Raw genomic sequence first — 19,565 nt, forward strand, 5'->3', positions numbered from 1 at the left:
CTCTATTGTTAATTAACTTTCCTTCATGTCTACGTTTCCATTCCGTGTATATAAATAAGCATGTAGGTTTCCTAACGTTTGCGTATGGTCCTCCGGCCTTTCTTAATAATATTCCTACGACTTTTTTGGGAGAAAAAAGGTTTGATCACAGATCACCCCCTCACCTACTCAAAACGACAGACATATCGCAATTTATACTTACAGCACCAAGTGTGTATAAAGTATGTGCTGTGGTTCAGCTAATGTTAATAAGCATTCAAATGCGAATAATACCTTGGTTGCCTTCATCCCTTGTCAGTTACAAATTCAAAATAGCATTCCTAAAACCAAGTTATTTTGACGTTCAAGGTGTATAGTAGGTTAATATGTTCGTTCAATGTTTTAACAAGGGTGAAGTGTCGATTTAGTCTATGGACTATCACCTCAGTGAAAATTAGGTTCCTTGACACACCCCGACCGAGATCAGGGTATGTTGGCCGTCACGTGGAAGTGACGTAGCCATGTGCACGGTGCGGAAGCTAAATAAAATGATAATAGCAGTAGCAATACGAATAAATAAAAACTGATTTTACATATAGTAATAACAAGTGCAAAGTAAGTGCGACGCCTAGGTCAGAGCATAAAGCCTAAGCAGTCCAAATGCAAATGACGCGACAACAGTACACCCGAAGGTGGCCCTACGCTGGTGATCGTCTGTCAGAAATGCCGGAAAAGTCCTCTAGGAAACCATTGAACCTGCTAGACAACTAGAACCTGGAGGGGCGCAAAACAAAAGCGTGAGTGGGCAAAAACAAAGCTTTTCTAAAACCATTTAATAAATAAGTTCTAACCCCTCGCCGTAAAACCTGTATACTTCCCAGAAACCATATATACGTATATATATACCAATCATGCTCAAGAATATGCCATGCCAAAACCTCACAATGAAATGCAAGTGCCCAGGTATAAATCATATCAATAGCATGTAATCTGGCAGTCGGAGTCACCTAACGTGACCTGTACGGCTTCATCTAGAGCTCAAATCTCAATATCAATAGCTAGACCTGCACACGAGTCGGAACCACCTATAGTGGTCTGTACGACAAGACTGGGTGTAACATATAAACGCTCTAGTGCTACGATCACATGAAGGCTGGGCGAGTAATCGCGGGTCACCTACGAGTCGGAACCACCTAAAGTGGTCTGTACGATAGGACTGTGCACCTAACTTGGATCCAAGCTGAGCGTGTGGTGCGGGAGGTGAACATCACGTGAAGGACTGTGCCCTACTCTGGGCGGGAGCACTAACACCGGGGGTGCAGGCTATGAGCTCTCTAAACTTCTCGAATCACTACTGAATATAAACATGAATAACACTTACTTGGCACTTACCTGTGCGTCCACAACACCAATACACACCCATATATGCCAATGCAAGTAATTATGCATAACCAACGGCAATATAAAATATGGCATATAACTATTAAACATTTAAATCAATTTCTGGGAAAATATAAGTATATAGGTATATACGGAAAACCAAAAGCCCACTCACTGGTATGTGGAAGGGTCGTAGCCCCCCTGCCTCGAGTGACCACGTTCGTCCTCGGGAAAGGTATCACCTATATGCGAAACAACTACAAAAACGTTAATTTTAAAGTACATAACCAAACCTTTCGTAATAACTTCTCATACAATGCTCAAATGGGGCAATTGAATATACCAACGTGCTTTACTCAACCTCAGGAACATCCCCATATTTTTAAAATAATTTTCCTCCGTCGCACGCGCCCCCACGCGCCGGCCAAGGCACGGCCACATGCGTCGGCCACGCGCAGGCACGTGCGTGGCACGCTGACGGCGTCAACTGACGCCGTAGGGAATATTCCGTCAGTTTTAACAGATTCCGTCAACGGCGTCAGGAATATTCCGTCGTCTTCTCCGGCGAGCCTCCGGCGCCGGAAAATCGGGAATTTTTCAAACGTTGATATCTTCTTCGTTTTTCATCCAAATTTCACAAAATTGGTACCAAAATGAAGCTTGGAACTAGAGGAACACAATTATACTACTTTCAAGGGTTAAAAACCACGAAATCTCACCTGAAAATTCAACCCAACTCCGGCCAACTTCGACACTAGTGATCCCGACGTCCAAATCCTTCAAACGAACCACCCCGAGCCTCCTAGGGACCTCACCAAGCTACCTACAAGCTTGAAATTCCCTAAAACGTGAGAAATCACGTGTGCATGAACAGTACTCGAAATCGGACATCGTGGATTCGACGTGAAAACGATGGTGTTCTTACCTGAAAATGGTATGGTTGGACTCCTACAAGCCTCACGAGCTCGAATATGTGCTTGGATTCCACGATCTGTGAAGGTTTGATGGGTTTGGGTGTATGTCCGTACGTTTCAAGGGTAATGGGGAAAGGTACTGGGCACGGGTAGGATGCAAGGCAGGGGAAAAAAGGGTGTGGGTGTGTTGGAGTATGTGTGTGGCTCAAAACATGCCAACAAAACCCGAAAACATAACGCAAAACGTAAAGAAATCGAACGAGGGGCAAATTCGTCTTTTCACGTTACGTTTTTAGAATTTCTCGGGACGGGCTGTCACATTCCTGAATTATTTTTAGGGATAAAATAAGTCCCTAAATTCATAAAAATTGCTAATTTCATTCCTACTATTATATTCAAAGCTATTTTATTCAATTTTTCGTCAACTTAAGTCACTTAACACAAGTATAATACCATCATTTTCTCGTTTATAAGCCCTTAACATTTCATATAGGTTGCAAATTAACGTCTAATTTAGCCTCAAAAGTTAACTTACAATATTTCTTTATGAAAAACTACCAATTTATCCTCCAAAGTTAACTCCGTACACAATTTATTTATGAAAAACTACCAATCTACCCCCAAATGTGTATCACATGCAAGTAACGTGACGGATAATTGAATATAGTAGCTTTGAATATAATATTAGGGATGTAATTGACAAATTTTTATAATTTAAGGATTGATTTTTTTTGAAAAAATAGAGATACAATGATTGACAAAGATGCAAGGATTGACAAGCGTCGAAACTCAACAGACAAATTAGAATTCACCCACAAAATAGAAAACTCTAAATTTGGTTGATAATAATATGACATAATCTGAATTACAACTCTAATAAGCCAAGCCTTTATATAGACATCAAACTCTAATTCCACTACTAGGACATGTAAATCTAGTAAATAAACGAAACACAAAGGAAAACTAATAAATTCTTATAAAACAGGAAAAGACAAAATTAAGCTACTAGCAAATATGCAACAATGACTTGTTGCTTTTTCCTTTGCTAAAAACCAATGTTTTCTCAATTTTGCACTATTATTTCTTATTTTGTACGACTTTTGTTTCTATGATTCTCTCCACTTTGATCGACCCCTATTTTCCTACATCAATCCATCAACACAGGCAGGCTTCACATATGTATGTATCATTCAACTTTGTGCCTTTTCTTTTAGAAACTTGAAATACAAGATCAAATTCATTTCTTTTCCCCCAAGAGAAGCTTCAATTTGATTGCCACGCAACAAATGAAAGAATCTCCAATTCAGTTCTCGAGCATGAACCAAGTAATTACCGAGTAATACGGTTGGTGGATACAAATTCTCTCTTTATGTTTGTAAATAATCTTCGACATCAATTGGATACATGGATATTGATTGGATTCTTTAAAACTAAAATTCACTAATATTGCAACAGGGAACAGTTTACAATAAAGTTTAAACAGCTGGGGGAAGGAAGGAGTGCCAGTTACTCGAGCTAGCCTTCCAACTTCCAAGGGGAAGGATTATTAATCACAGATAATTATCCTCCACGAGTAGATAAAACTTGATCAGAACAAGGATAGAACAATCAAATCTTGTTCTATCAAAGGATCAAGGTGACAAAACAAGGGAAAACTAGTTTTCCATGTGGATGACACAACGCAAACACTTGCCTTCTCGCATGAGATTGAAAGCTTTATTCACATCTTCAAACGGCAGGTTATGTGTTATGTACTCATCAACTTGGATTTCCTGCTTTTTCCAATTAACAAAACATACGTTTTATAATTATTAGGCTCTGTGTACTTTTTGTTAATTCAAAAATTCTTCAAGCAAAATCTTTGTCATAAAAAGAAGGCCAAACTGGAAGGCTTCAATATTATTATTTTGACATACTAAAAATGCTTCGGAAACTTCAACAGTTATTCAATTTCTATTTGCTCATATAAAAGGAAATGTTTCCGTGATCACGTTGAATCATCGAGACATTAGACATTTATCAAACTAAGACATGCTAAAGTGTTAACAAGAGCTCTATTGCTTAGACATCCCCCCCTGTCGCATTTTCTGGTAAGTACCAGAATGCTAGGACCGAAGATGGTCTGTAGATTACCTAACTACATGAGGACAGAATGAATTCTACCATAATGAAAGGTAAAAGGACACTTCATATTAGATGATATATCTTTCTTGAAGCTTCAGTGGAATTTTGGTTAGTTCAATTACCTTTTTCGTGTACATTTCTACTAAGGAAGGGAGATCAGTTTTAGGTTTCCATCCTCCAAATAGCGATCCCTTCAATGTTCTTCCAGTAAGAAATGCTCCATAATGAGCTGTTATTTCGGGCTTCACTTTTGGCACACCAAGTGTAACTGTCAAACCCCATCCCTTCAAGCAAACGGCATATAAAAATGAGGCCAAGTTGAATGAATAGAACTTCATCAATTTACACACAAAATTAAATATGAGATATGCTTAAAAAGAAAATCAAACCCTGAGATATCAGAAACTTACATCGCAACATGCCTGCAATGCAGTAGTTACCATCCCAGTGTCACCTATACATTCAAATGAGTAATCTGCTCCACCGCCTGTCAGATGCTTAATAACCTGAAAGAAAGTTAGCTCACATTTTAGTTTCAAGACAAATGATATTCAAGTTGATCCATTATCGTTCCTTACTCACTGTAGAATTCCAATCACCTCATTCAATCTACCACCAAGCTCCAACCATCGGTCACGCTGACTATTTAATTATTATTATTATTATTATTTTCTTTGATAATAAGTTTAAATTGGGGGAGGGTGATCCATCTGGACCATATGGTTTAGTCAGAATTACCTGTTGAATAGGTTCTTTGCTGTCATTTGGGTTGATAAATTCTGTAATTCCAAAAGCTTTAGCTGTGTGTACCAGTAGGAGCATCATTATCTAACATATAACTCCAGAGTCCAGATAGAAGAAACACATATCTCTCAAAATGTACCATTTTCACCCTTTTCAGGATTAGTGTCAACACCAATTATTTGAGATGCTCCCCTAAGCTTTGCACCCTGTGAAACCTATCACACATGAAACCATTATTGTTTGAATTATATGCTGCATTGCTGCTGCTGTCATTTTTGCAAGGCCTACTGTAACGATAAAGGTAAACCTGTACTTACAGAAAGGCCTACTGTCCCAAGACCGAATATCACCACACTTGATCCATTAGATATATCAGCAATGTTCCAAGCTGCACCCAAGCCTAAAAATTTGTATCCATACATAACATATGTTAGATATGCTTTTCCTTGACCAAGAATTGTCATTACCATTACGCATACAGCCTACATAGACGTCCATGTAGCGGTGTCTGTGGGGTATCATAAACTGAAATTGCATTCCTCTACCAAACCTTAAACCCTCTGAGCTATATACGTATACATACATCATGTGTATGTATGTATCATGCGATCTCATGGCAGTATCAGCAAGACTTTAAATTCTACCTGCAGCTACTCCACAACTGAGAAGGCATACTTTCTCCAGAGGCACAAATGAGCTGATTTTGACAGCACATCCTGAGTGCACCACAGTATATTCGCTAAAACTTGAAACTGCACAATAATGGTAAACGGGCTCCCCAGTGGCATTTATAGAGAAGCGTGTCCTCTGATCGCAGTGCATTACGCCTCTCCTTTCAAGCCCCATGTAGAAAAATGTATGTAGGCTAAAAATTATATTTGTTATTGATACATGAATGTGGAAAAATGGAAGAGAATGCAAATGGAAGAGAATGCTTATGGAAGAGAATGCTTAATTTTTCATTATCTTTCTCTACAAGATTACAAGGATATATATACATGATACAAATGTGTAGGTAGGACAAGGTAGCCGTCCTAGTGTGTAGGTAGGACAAGGTAGGACGGCTGTAGAGGACAAGGTAGCCGTCCTAGTGTGTAGGTAGGACAAGGTAGGACGGCTGTAGGACGGCTAGTGTGTAGGTAGGACAAGGTAGGACGGCTGTAGGATGGCTTGACGGCTGTAGGACGGCTTATTCTTCCAATAATAATATTATATACAATTACACAAGGACTCCAACCATATTCCTTATTTGTCTAACACCCCAGGAGATGACAGATGTTAGTTTTACCCGATGCGCATTGCCTGCATTTCCCGCATTCCCCAATGAACACTGTTAGCACATGGTCCCCTTGAGTAAATTCATTCACTCCCTCCCCAACACTCTCGACAATCCTGCAATAATATTGCTATTGGTTAGGTTAGTACCTAATATCACCATATTCCATGTTCATATAATATATATATAAGTAGATGGAATAGAAAATACAAAAAAAATATACCCCGTTGCTTCATGGCCAAATATCCGAGGAAAGATAGCCTGCATTTAAAATTACAGAAATAAATGCGAGCAGGTCAACAAAAAAATTGAAGAATTAGAAAAAGAAGAAGAAATACCTGAGACTCCCAGGCAGAGAGGTCACTACGACAGAGAGAGGTGCAGACAACTTTGATCCTTATCTCCATTGGCTGAGGTGGATTCACATTCACTTGCTCTATCACCAAAGGCTGTCCAGCTCCCCACGCCACCGCCGCTGCTTTTACATTTTCGTTTGGATTTGGATTTGGATTTGGATTTTCACAAGACATAACACATGAGTAAGTATTTTGGTATTTGATTTTAGTTGTAGAAATTAAGAAACATATAATGCATACCTTTGCAGGTGATGACATCGACATCTTCGACATCATGGACATGGGGTTGTGCTTGTCTTATGGAAGTGGAAGAAGGCAATGACATCTGCTCAACTCAAAGTTTTTCTCTCAATCTGCAATCAACAACAAGCAAGCGTAGACGAGGTTGGAGGAGTCGGTAGTTGAGGTTAAGCACTTGCCTTTTATTAAGAATATATTGTAATTAAATATTGTATTTGTCTAAACTAGAAAGGCCATTCCGTGTATTGTGCAGGGATCACGGCTTTATAGAAAGACCATTCCGTGTATTGTGCAGGGATCACGGCTTTATAGGGTTAGAATCATGATTTGACTTTACCACTTGTATTTGTATATATATATATATATATATATATGGGCTACATAGCCTCTGATGAAAACAGAAAAGCATTCAGCCATAATATTCCTTCATATATCAATTCCATTTATCAATCCCAGGAACTACCTAGCTCTTTTTTATTTTGGTATCATCACAGGCTCTTCGATCCCCTTCATCAAACCCTAGCAAAAATACAAACACCATGACAGATAGCCAAACATCCAATCCCAACAAAAACAATTCCAGCAACCCGAGTATGGAATTATCAAATCCATACTATGTTCATCCTTCAGATCACCCTGGCCATGTGCTTGTTTCTGAAAAACTGAATGGGACTAATTATTCTTCCTGGAGCAAGTCTATGCTTCATGCCCTACGAGCCAAAAATAAAATTGGGTTCATTGATGGATCCATCACACCCCCTTCAGAAGACGAAAAACCAGGTGACTATGCCTTATGGGCACAATGCAACAGCATGATACTATCATGGATTTCAAATTCAGTAGAGTCTCATCTCTCTAAAGGCGTTGTCCATGCCCAATTTGCGTACAAGATTTGGGAGGATTTCAAGCATCAATTCTCACAGCAAAACACACCAACAATTTACCAAATCCATAAACAGATTGCTTCTCTATCCCAAGGCTCCATGACGGTCTCAACGTACTTTACAGAACTCAAGCATCTCTGGACTCAACTCGATGCATATGAAGACCCCATCATCTGCAACCTGATAGAGAAGCATCATGAGCAGCGAGAAAAATACCGACTTATGCAATTTCTTATGGGCCTCAACGATGTTCATGACACTGTTCGCACCACCATTCTCATGATGACACCATTGCCCAATATTCATCAAGCTTATTCATTCGTCAGCAATCATGAACAACAACGCCAGTTGTCTTCGGAACAACACAACCAATTGCCATCCGACAATTTTTCTCTTGCTGCCGTGGCACAAACTCGCTCTGATCAGCGCTGCAATCATTGCAACCGCGAGGGACACACCATCGACAATTGCCGCACTCTAAAATACCATTGCAGTTTTTGTGACAAAAGAGGACATACAGAGGACAGGTGCAAAATTAAGAATGGAACATGGGTGCCCAATCCCAATGGAGGCCATGGCAACAAAACTGGTCGAAAACAACGACCTCAAGGAGGCTCTTTTTCCCGTCCTGCTGCCCATGCAGCAGAAACAACTTCAAGCCCTCAAAGGCCATCCATGCCGCAGCCAACACATCCTCCTGCATCTTCCAATCCGTTGAGTGCACTCTCTGCGGATCAAATTCAACAGTTAACTCATGCGCTCTCTTTGCTTTCTTCTGGTAATGGGAACACTTATGCAAACGCCGCAGGTCCGAATTCTTTTTCTATTACTTCCATTAATTCTGTGTTTACTAAGCCATGGATCTTGGATAGCGGAGCTACTGATCATATTGTTTCTGATTCCACTTTATTTTCTAACACCAAACCTCCATCTTTACCCGTTGTTAATTTGCCCACTGGTTCTTCAATCCCAATCACTTGCACTGGTACAATACCATTTAATTCTGATATCACTTTAACCGATGTCTTGTGTGTTCCGTCTTTTAATCTCAATCTCATGTCTGCTAGCAAAGTCACTGACTCTCTCAATTGTTGTGCCATTTTGTTTCCCACCTTTTGTGTTTTGCAGGACTTGGCTTCAGGGAAGATGATTGGTTCGGGTAAGATGCGTGGTGGTCTTTACTACATGTCACCTATCCATCGGACACCTACCTCTCATCACGTCTCTCATCCTTCCAATTTATGGCACCAACGACTCGGACATCCATCCCCTTTTCGTCTTAAATTAGCTTCTTCTTTATTACTTTCTAATGCTATTTCCCTTGACAATAATTGTAGTGTCTGTCCTTTAGCCAAACAGACCAGACTTCCATTTCCTTTAAGTTCAACATCAACTCATACCTCGTTTGTTTTATTACATTGTGACATATGGGGTCCTTACAAAATTCCCACTCACTCTGGGGCTCGTTTCTTCCTTACAATTGTGGATGATTTTAGCCGATGTACTTGGGTTTTTTTAATGTCTAAAAAATCTGAGACACAAAATCTCTTAAAGTCTTTTATCACTTTTGCTCACACTCAATTCCATGCTACAGTTCAAACCATTAGAGTAGACAATGGGTCTGAATTCCTCTCCATGAGAGATTATTTTCAATCTAACGGCATTGAACTTCAACGCACTTGTGTTTACACTCCCCAACAGAATGGGGTTGTTGAACGCAAACATCGCCATATTCTTACAGTGGCCCGTGCTTTACGCTTTCAATCCAACATACCCCTCATCTTTTGGGGCGATTGTGTACTCACTGCCGTCCATCTCATCAACCGTTTACCTTCACCCCTCCTCTCCAACAAATCACCCTTTGAACTATTGTACAACCGTCCCCCATCCCTTGAACATCTCAGAGTTTTTGGATGTCTCAGTTATGCTACTGTTGTCCATCCTACCCATAAATTTGAACCTAGAGCTCACCGCTGTGTTTTCGTTGGCTATCCCACCTGCCACAAAGGATATAAACTTTACAACTTGGAAACTAACCAATTTTTTATCAGTCGCGATGTCAAATTTCATGAAACTTCATTTCCATTTTCTAATATTTCCTCTCTCGATTCTCATATTCCTACCACTAACCCCTAAATACGGACCCCACTTCTCTTTCCCCCATTTCTCATTTAACCCCACCTCTTCATGAATCTGACACCATCACCGATCACACCCCCTTAACTCCACATGGTGCTGACCCCACCCTTGTCCCTCCACCGGCCGACACTCCTACTCCACATATCCCAAATCTTTCTCCTCTCCCAGATATCATTCCCCAACCCGTGCCTACATCTCCTCCATTACTACATGTCCCCACCCCTCCTGAACCCCCCGCACCTTCTCCTAACCCTCTCATTGGATCTCATACCGACCCTACACTTCCCATCTCTTCCCCACCTCATTTTCCTTCTCTCCGGCAGTCCACTCGTCCCACACAGCCACCAGCATGGACTAAAGATTACCACATGTCCAACCAGGTCAATCACTCTTCTCTGGCACCACGTTCTGCGAAAGGTACCCGTTATCCCATCTCTGATTTTCTTTCCAACTCTCATTTCTCCTCTACCCATTGTTCTTTTTTAGCTAACATTACAGGTCCATCTGAGCCCACCACCTATGCTGAAGCTATCCTTGATCCAAACTGGCAACAGGCTATGCAAACAGAATTAGATGCTTTACATCATAATCACACTTGGGACTTGGTTCCTCTTCCTGCTGGTTATAAACCTATCGGCTCAAAATGGGTTTTCAAAAAGAAATACAAGTCTGACGGTTCTCTTGACCGTTACAAGGCTCGTGTTGTTGCAAAAGGATACACACAGGTTGAGGGAGTTGATTACCAGGAAACATTTTCACCCACTGCCAAACTCACAACTCTGCGTTGTCTCCTTACCGTTGCTGCTGCCCGCACTTGGTTCATTCACCAGTTAGACGTTCAAAATGCTTTTCTTCATGGCACTCTCCATGAAGAGGTCTACATGGATCCCCCTCCGGGTCTTCGCCGACAGGGGGAGACGCTTGTATGTCGGCTCAACAAGTCTCTTTACGGACTCAAACAGGCATCCAGAACTTGGTTCACTACCTTCTCGGATGCTATTCAGAACGCCGGATATCGTCAATCGAAAGCAGATTATTCTTTGTTCACCAAGGTCCAAGGTACCTCAATCACTGTCATTCTTATTTATGTGGATGATATACTTATCACAGGAAATAATATCCAACAGATGGAACAACTCAAAGCATTTCTTCTCAAACGCTTCCGCATCAAAGACCTTGGTGATCTAAAGTATTTTCTGGGTATTGAGTTTGCACGCTCAGAAAAGGGAATTTTTATGTCACAAAGAAAATATGCACTTGATATTTTACAAGACTCAGGGTTACTCAGTGCACGACCAGATTCTTTTCCGATGGAACAAAACTTGGCACTCACATCCACAGATGGAGCATTGTTGAATGACCCAACTAAATACAGAAGGTTAGTTGGGAGATTGATATATCTCACTGTTACTAGACCGGACATCGTTTATCCTGTTCGTACTTTGAGCCAATTTATGCACGAGCCACGGAAACCGCATTGAGATGCAGCTATGCGAATCCTTAAATATATCAAAGGGACTCCTGGTCAAGGTTTACTATTTTCTGCCAACAATAATCTAGACTTGAAAGCCTTTTGTGATTCTGACTGGGGACGGTGTCGTACTACGAGAAGATCAGTTACGGGATATTGCGTTTTTCTTGGCAATTCACTCATTTCGTGGAAGTCCAAGAAGCAAGATAATGTGTCCAGATCATCAGCTGAGGCAGAATACCGTGCTATGGCAAACACTTGCCTGGAAATAACTTGGCTGCGTTACATATTACAAGATTTACGAGTTCCCCAGAAAACTCATGCTTCATTGTTTTGTGATAATCAGGCAGCCTTGTACATCCCAGCAAATCCTGTTTTTCACGAACGTACCAAGCATATTGAGATAGATTGTCATATAGTTCGAGAGAAATTACAAGCTGGTATAGTTCGTCCTACGTATGTGCCTACGCTTTTTCAGTTAGCTGATATATTCACGAAGGCTTTAGGGAAGGATCAATTTGTGAAGCTGCGAGACAAGTTGGGCGTTCATAATCTTCACTCTCCAACTTGAGGGGGAGTATTAAGAATATATTGTAATTAAATATTGTATTTGTCTAAACTAGAAAGGCCATTCTGTGTATTGTGCAGGGATCACGGCTTTATAGAAAGACCATTCCGTGTATTGTGCAGGGATCACGGCTTTATAGGGTTAGAATCATGATTTGACTTTACCACTTGTATTTGTATATATATATATATATATATATATATAGGCTACATAGCCTCTGATGAAAACAGAAAAGCATTCAGCCATAATATTCCTTCATATATCAATTCCATTTATCAATCCCAGGAACTACCTAGCTCTTTTTTATTTCCTTTGATGGCTCAAAGCGTGGGGTGGTTGGTAAAGAAGGGTCTCCTCACCTAACCACACACCCAGACCCTTGTTGTTTTTCTTTTGTTTTTCAGAAAGTTGGAGTATTAATTGGTTATTAAATTTTAGCCGAATTGCTACTTTGGTTTATGAACTAAAAATTAGATGGATCTCACAATTAATTGATATAATTTACTTTGATCAAACTCAACACTTTCTGTAACAACTGTAATGTAAAAATCAAGGGTAATTTCTATATACTTGCTTCCTATGTATAGAAATCAAGCTCATAAGAACCAGTGTGAAAGGTAGCAGTGAAAGAGAATTTATTTTATACAACTAATATTGTGGAAGATGGTATCAAAAAGACCTCAAATGTGGAGGTGAACACCTATTGAATTACAAGCCCTTGCAAATAGTCCGGAGATTTTTCATTGTGCTCAAGACAAGTGGTGGTATGCCACATGTTAGTATTTAAATGAGGGAATTTTATTTTTCAAGTGTTCCTCTACTTGTATAATAACATATGACGTATGTGCTCGTGTTTCAAACATACTGAAAAATCTCTCCAATAGACAATAACATACGTGGTTGGAGTATGATTTTCTCCCCTCCTAATCTCTCTCCCCTTTCCTCCCCTTCTATTTAAACGATTACGGTTAAGCCACGTCAACAATTTTGTATTGTTTTATTTATAGAGAGATAAAGACAAAAAGGAAAGCGTGAGAAGAGGGGAAGGAAGGGAAGGGGATTAGAGCATCTCGAGTGAAGGGCTCTATATGGGGCTGAAAACGGTTGTCTGCCGCCTTTCCTTCCCATATGCCCGAGATGGCCTTATGGGTAGCAGCCTCCCACAGAGATGGCTTTGTGGTCAACTTCTATTATGCAAAGTAGTGGATATAGCCTATTTTAGGGTCCCAAGGAATCTTTGGGGCCTTATAAAAGAATTTCTCCCAATAAGAGGCTATTTACTTTCGGGCACTATATGGGGCTATATATATTTATTTATGTAGTAATTTGATTACGCGATAATTTTTTTTTTTGTTAACTTTTCTTAATTCGATTTTTGGACATGTTATCTCAAAGAAAATTTATGAACATTTCAACCTAAAAAAATTCAACTTCTGACAAAGTTAGATTTCATCACGTATGAACAGTCGTATTATGTTATCTTAACTCAATCTTATTTGTTGATTTGTTTCTCTAAAGTCAGACAAGATAAGATTTTATCTCGTAACTAAATTGTAATGCCCTTGCACTTTAGGTATGTTTTCGGTTTAGGTCTCCAAATTTCCAATGTCATTTCAATATGTAGTGTTTTTATTTGGAAATTAATAAAAGTAAGCCCTTTTAGTAGAATATCTTATATCCTTTTATGTTTTAAGCATTAAACATACAAATAAAATGGAGGAGGACATTTAGAACAAAAATATGTAAAGAAAAAGAATTAAAAAAAAGAATAAAAAGAAAGTATAATTGTATTTGCAAGGGAGGAGGGAGTGGTAAAATTTGGCTCACATGAGTAACTACTTTTCTCGTGAGATCCATTGTTTTTTTAGGCTAGATATAGCCTAATTTTTTGCTACCCAAGGAAGGAAGTTACTAACCCAAGTGGTGGATTTAGCCCTATTTCCCATCTCATTGAGGATGAAATTTATCATTAAAGCTTCAACTGTAGTAGTTGTAGCTTCATAGAGGATAAAGTCTTTATTGGAGATGCACCTACGAGGAGAGAGAATCCCACTCTTAAATTTAAGGGTAAATTACATAAAATTACCTCAACTATTGGGTTAGTCACAGTTTCATACCCCATCTTTAAAAAATTTTAATGTCATACCTCATCTACGAATTTGTTACAATTTCATACCTTCCGTCAGTTTGTCTGTCAAGTCTTTCGTTAAATAGTGATGTGGCTTGAGACGGGGCCTACTCTCTATTAAAAAATTAATAAAAAAATAAAAAAAATGAATTAAATATTAAAAACTAAAAAAATAAAATCATTTAATAAATTTTTTTTTTGCATGGGGGACCCACCCCTTATCCCCTTCACCTTTTCTTCCCCCTACTGTCTTCCCCAAACCCAAAACCAGATCCCACCTCGCTTCCGTCTTCTCTGTGCCGATCACTACCACCATTCTCCCTTAGACTTCCCCTGCTGCTTCTCCGACTTTGCTAACCACCTTCAGCTATCACTCAACCACCTCACCCGTCTTTTCTCGCACTCATTCTTCTGCAGCTTCAGGGAGATGTCGCGGACTGGGCCCTTCTGGATCCGCTTCATCAGGTGGGTGGAGAATTGGGCGATCTTGTTGTGGAGGCGTTTGGAGGGGATGATGGTAACTTCCTCGAGGATTTTCTTGTTAGTGTGGAAGTGCAGGGTCATGCTAGAGTAGTAGCGCTCGATCAACTGGGGGGAGGATTTCTTCACTGTTTTTGGCTGGATATGACCTATGATGATGAATTTGCGTGGAAGAGATGGGAGGTGATGACGCTGGTATGTGCGTCTGTGTGTGAGGAGAGGGTATGACCCACTCCTTATCCCCTCACCCTTTTTCCTCTCTCCCGTCTGGAACAAGATCCGCCATGTCAGCCATTATCCCACCCACATCCCATCCTCATTCCTCTGTCCTGTTGTTGGAAATCACGACAGACGAGAAGGGGAAGAAATTTAGGGTTAGGCTTTGGGTGGAATTGGGGTATTTTGTTTGAAATTGGTTACAAGGATTAATTTAGTGAGGGTGATGTGTGTGTAGGAGGAAGGGGAGGGGGAAGAGCGCCATGGGAGGGAGGTGGAGATGGAGGAAGAGAAGGTGGCAGGGGGTTCTGGTTTTGACATTGAAGGAAGGTTGGGGGGACATAGGTAGATGGGGAAGAAAGGGTGAGGGGGATAAGGGGTGGGTCCCCCATGCAAAATTTTTTTTATTAAATGATTTAGTTTTTTAGTTTTTAATATTTAATTAATTATTTTTTTAATAGAGAGCAAGCCGCATCTCAAGCCACGTCACTATTTAACGGAAGAATTGACAGACAAAATGACGAAGGTATGAAATTGTAACAAATTCGTAAGATGAGGTATGACATTGAAATGTTTTAAAGATGAGCTATGAAAATGTGACTGACCCAATAGTTAAAGTAGTTTCATGTAATTTACCCTAAATTTAAATATTAGTTGCCATTCTGTCAAGAATGGGCTTGTGCATCCCCATTGTGGTTGTGTCAGCAATTAAACAGATCGAACCGGGAGCAAAAGTTGGGCTTGTACATCCATCTCAAACGGTCTTGTTATGGTTTGGTGGAGAAGGGAAAACAATTGTAAAATTCATTATCTATATATATAATTATAAAGTGAGAAAGTAAAAAAGTTAAACTTTCATAATATTTAAATTACCTTTCTTTCATTATGATTTAAAAAAATAAAAAAATCATAAAAAAATCCACGTAGTAGAAGTGTGGGTTAGTCACTTTCATTATTTTTCAAAATATATTTTAATAAAAAATAATTTATCTAAAATAAGTAAAACTTAAAAAAAAAAAAAAAAAAAAAAACTAAAACAATAAAACAAAGCGCCAATTGACACACGTGTAGGTGTGTGGTAAGATGTTAGTAAGTTCTAATACCAGATTAACAATTTAAATCCAAATCTTATTTACATTTAAACTTACCCCATATTCAAAATTTAAGCAATTTCAAATATGAAAAAACAAGGATTTCAACATTAAGAATTGAATGATGTTATTGACACTTCAAAAAAGTCATTACGCGTCATCCAACTATTTTTTTTTCTTTTTATATTTGTACCTGTGTAAAGTGTAGAATGACTATTTTAAAATGCTAATAATAGCTCTCTTGAGAATAAACAATGTTTGGCTCATAAAATACTCCACAATACACTTCATGGTTGACTCAAAGAACTTCACTTTATTATTTATAACTGTTCAGAAGTAAATGTGACAACCCGTCCCGAATTATTCGTACCATAGGTGTGAAATGACGATTTTGCCCATAGTGGTTACATTTCATTTTGGGGTGTTTGTTTTGTGGGCTTGTTGGCTGCATTTGGACCATTCACACACTCTCATCCCTATCTCATTCCCGTATACTTTCCCTGTCCCGTGTCTCTCTCTCTCTCTCTCTCTCTCTCTCTCTCCTTTTTCTTCGTACGGATAAGTACCAAAACCCATGAAAACGTTGTAGATCGAGGTGGAAAACTATATCTTTGTGTTCGTGAGGATCATACAAGTTCAACCATACCCATTTCAGGTAGGAAATCCTTCGATTTCACGTTGAACCATGGAACCCCGATTATGGTTACTGTTCATGCACACGTGAAACGTTGTTTTTCAGGGAATTTGAAGCTTGTAGGAAGCTTGGGGTGATTCGTTGGAAGGATTTGGACGTCGGGATCGTGAGTTGCAGGTTTGGCCGGATTTTGTGAAGTTACTCCGGTGTGATTTCGTGAATTTCAGGGCTTGAAAGTGGTAAGATTTTGTTCTACTTGTTGTAAGCTTCATTTTGGTACCAATTTTATAGAATTTGGTTGAAAAACGAGTGAGAAACGAAGGTTTGAAGTTTTTCTGGTTTTCCGGCGACGGCGACGGCATCAGAGGTGTGCCAGAGAAGAAGATGGAATATTCCGTCAGTTTGGATGGAATATTCTTAACGGCGTTAGGTTAACTTTAACGAAATCTGTTAGTTTTAACGGAATATTCCTGACGGCGTTAACTGACGTCGTCAGTGTGCCTGGCATGTGGCGGCGCGTGGGAGGTCAGAAAATTATTTTAAAAATATGGGATGTTCGTGAGGTTGAGTAGATCACGTTGGTGTATTCACACACCCCATTTGAGCATTGTATGAGAAGTTATTACCTAGTTTTGGTTATGTGCTTTAAATTGACGTTTTTATAGTTGTTTCGCATATAGGTGACATGGCATATTTCTGAGCATGTTTTCTATATATGTGTATATTCTATTTTCTGGGAAACTGTACAGGTTTTACGGCGAAGGGTTAGAACTTTTGATAATAAAATGATTTTGAAAGCTTTGTTTTTGCCCACTCACACTTTCTGTTTTGCGCCCCTCCAGGTTCTAGTTTGGATTGCTCTTTTGGTGGCTCACGAGGAATTCATGGCATATCTGACAGATTATCACCAGTGTAGGACCCCCTCTGGGTGTGTTTAGTTAGTATTTGTTCCTCTGGACTGCACTAGGTTTTCTGTGCTCTGAATATTGTTTTTCACACTTACGCTTGCACATGTATGTTAACTACCCTGTGTGTAGTTTAATTTTTATTTGTTCGTACTTTTATTATTATTCTTAGCTTCCGTACTGTGCACATGGTTACGTCACCCTCACGTGACGGCTAACATGCCCTGATTTCGGTCGGGGTGTGTCATAAAGATCATCAATACAAAAAAATCAATTAAACTAAAATGATCATCTACACAAAAAAATCAAATCAACTAAGGTTGTTTAGTAAAACAACGGTAGCAAATAGATATATAGTTCGTATACTCTATGGTTTTTATATTATTTTATGACCAAATGGTATCTTATCTATTGATTTTTTTCATATGATCTTTTACATAATGACTTATAATATGAACAATTTCGATAATATATTAAAAGTTCCATGAATCATAACAAAAGCCAGACCCAAACAAATGATAAAGAGATTGTTACGAATTTTGAAGCAATCTCTTTTGGTCATCACACATAATTTAGACTGTAGAGATGAATAGTAAGAAAACGTCAATTACGATAAAAAAAAACTTCAATATGTTTCTGTAGGTTATCAATGACATTGTGAGACTGGAAGATAATATCCTTTCCTGTCATGAAATATAGATAACCACGAGCAAAAACGCCTGTGCTCCGCTGCGGGGAGGGCCAGAAGTATGATATTGTATCATCTGATTTATTTTGCTATTCCTATTCCTTTTTGGCATCATGTGTAAAAAATGTAAACTCCAAGCAAGAGATTAACTTCGATGCATAATTGTTAAAATGAGTATAAAACTAACTTGTAATCACAATGGCAATCCAGATTACAGATTACACATAAACACTGACTAAAACATATTCATCCATGCATACAGAAAGAAAGCACATAAACAGTTCGTAGTATAGAAATATCCATAGCCAAAAAAAACAGGCATATTGTAGCAGCATATATTTTAAGAAAAGCCATCCAAGGTTTCATGTACAAGACATTACTCATTTAATAATGTAATAACTCGCAAAATTTCAAGATGCAAAACTTTGATAGTAGAAAGGACACAGTGAATGATGATAAACACATTATATCGTAAAAGAAAACTACCTCAACAGGCCATCCATCCACCACAAATACATCTAAAAAGTAGCCATCAGTCGTCAAGAAGACGTGCTTCACAGATGTTAATTCCTAAATCTGAAAGGAATGAAGAATGCTACAGAAAAATGACATAAGTTAGAAAGATGCGACCATACTATGGTTCCACTTTTGCAGTTATCTTGGATTCAACTGTAACACCCCGTCCCTAACTTTACGATTTTATAAATTTTAAGAGAGTGAATTGACGAAAATGCTCTAGAGACGAGATTGTTGACTTTTGTTGACCATCATTTCGGGACGCGTATGAACTGTTATTTTACCGTAACCTCGAAATACTTGACGATACGAACGCGTAGGCGCAAGTGAAATCGAATTTGGAGTTACGATTAAGATTTTACGAAACTATGAAACTTGAAGGCGTTTTATAAAATTTGAATTTTGGGTATTTTATTATTTTAATATTTTTTGAGTGGATATTTTAAATATTTTATAATTTTTCTGGTCCGTGGGACCCACACCCACACAAGCTCTCCACCCATTTCACTCCACGTTTCCATTCTCCCTCTTCTCCTCACTCTCCGGATTTCATCTCTCATTTCCCTCTCCTTCTTCTCTTTTTCTCTCAAACTATCCCTCTCTTCTCTTTGTAAAAATGATGGAGCTGAGTAGCACCATCACTACCCCACCGTACTCCGACGAACCTCACAGCCGCCCAAACCAAAAGAACCATGAGTTTCGTCTTGTCCTCACGAGCCCAAAACACCCAACCTTATCTTGAGCTTCCTTCTGGATCTTTGAGATTAAAACCCAAGTCGGGATGTGACCTTTTAGGTCATTTTCCAACCAAACCACGGCGAACTAGCCATGG

General features: G+C 39.2%; 2 protein-coding genes across 2 annotated transcripts; one reads left to right on the forward strand and one right to left on the reverse strand.

Annotated features, from left to right (window-relative positions):
* Positions 1-3,593: 3,593 nt before the first annotated feature.
* LOC137724320 (alcohol dehydrogenase-like 6) lies at positions 3,594-7,190 on the reverse strand. Its single transcript, XM_068463063.1, has 11 exons — positions 7,014-7,190; positions 6,756-6,892; positions 6,641-6,678; positions 6,402-6,533; positions 5,786-6,006; positions 5,459-5,541; positions 5,281-5,356; positions 5,136-5,197; positions 4,808-4,903; positions 4,520-4,681; positions 3,594-4,045 (listed from the first exon to the last, which is right to left on the reverse strand). The coding sequence occupies exons 1-11, from the start codon at positions 7,096-7,098 to the stop codon at positions 3,929-3,931; spliced, it is 1,209 nt and encodes a 402-aa protein (XP_068319164.1). The 5' UTR covers positions 7,099-7,190; the 3' UTR covers positions 3,594-3,928.
* A 416-nt stretch (positions 7,191-7,606) lies between these two features.
* LOC137724324 (uncharacterized) lies at positions 7,607-15,248 on the forward strand. Its single transcript, XM_068463067.1, has 5 exons — positions 7,607-9,056; positions 10,205-10,453; positions 10,535-11,469; positions 14,621-14,878; positions 15,138-15,248. Exons 1-5 carry the CDS (start codon positions 7,607-7,609, stop codon positions 15,246-15,248), a joined length of 3,003 nt encoding a protein of 1,000 aa, XP_068319168.1.
* The last annotated feature ends 4,317 nt before the right edge of the window (positions 15,249-19,565 follow it).

The sequence above is a fragment of the Pyrus communis genome, unplaced genomic scaffold, assembly GCF_963583255.1.
Source record: "Pyrus communis unplaced genomic scaffold, drPyrComm1.1 SCAFFOLD_22, whole genome shotgun sequence".
NCBI lineage: Eukaryota > Viridiplantae > Streptophyta > Magnoliopsida > Rosales > Rosaceae > Pyrus > Pyrus communis.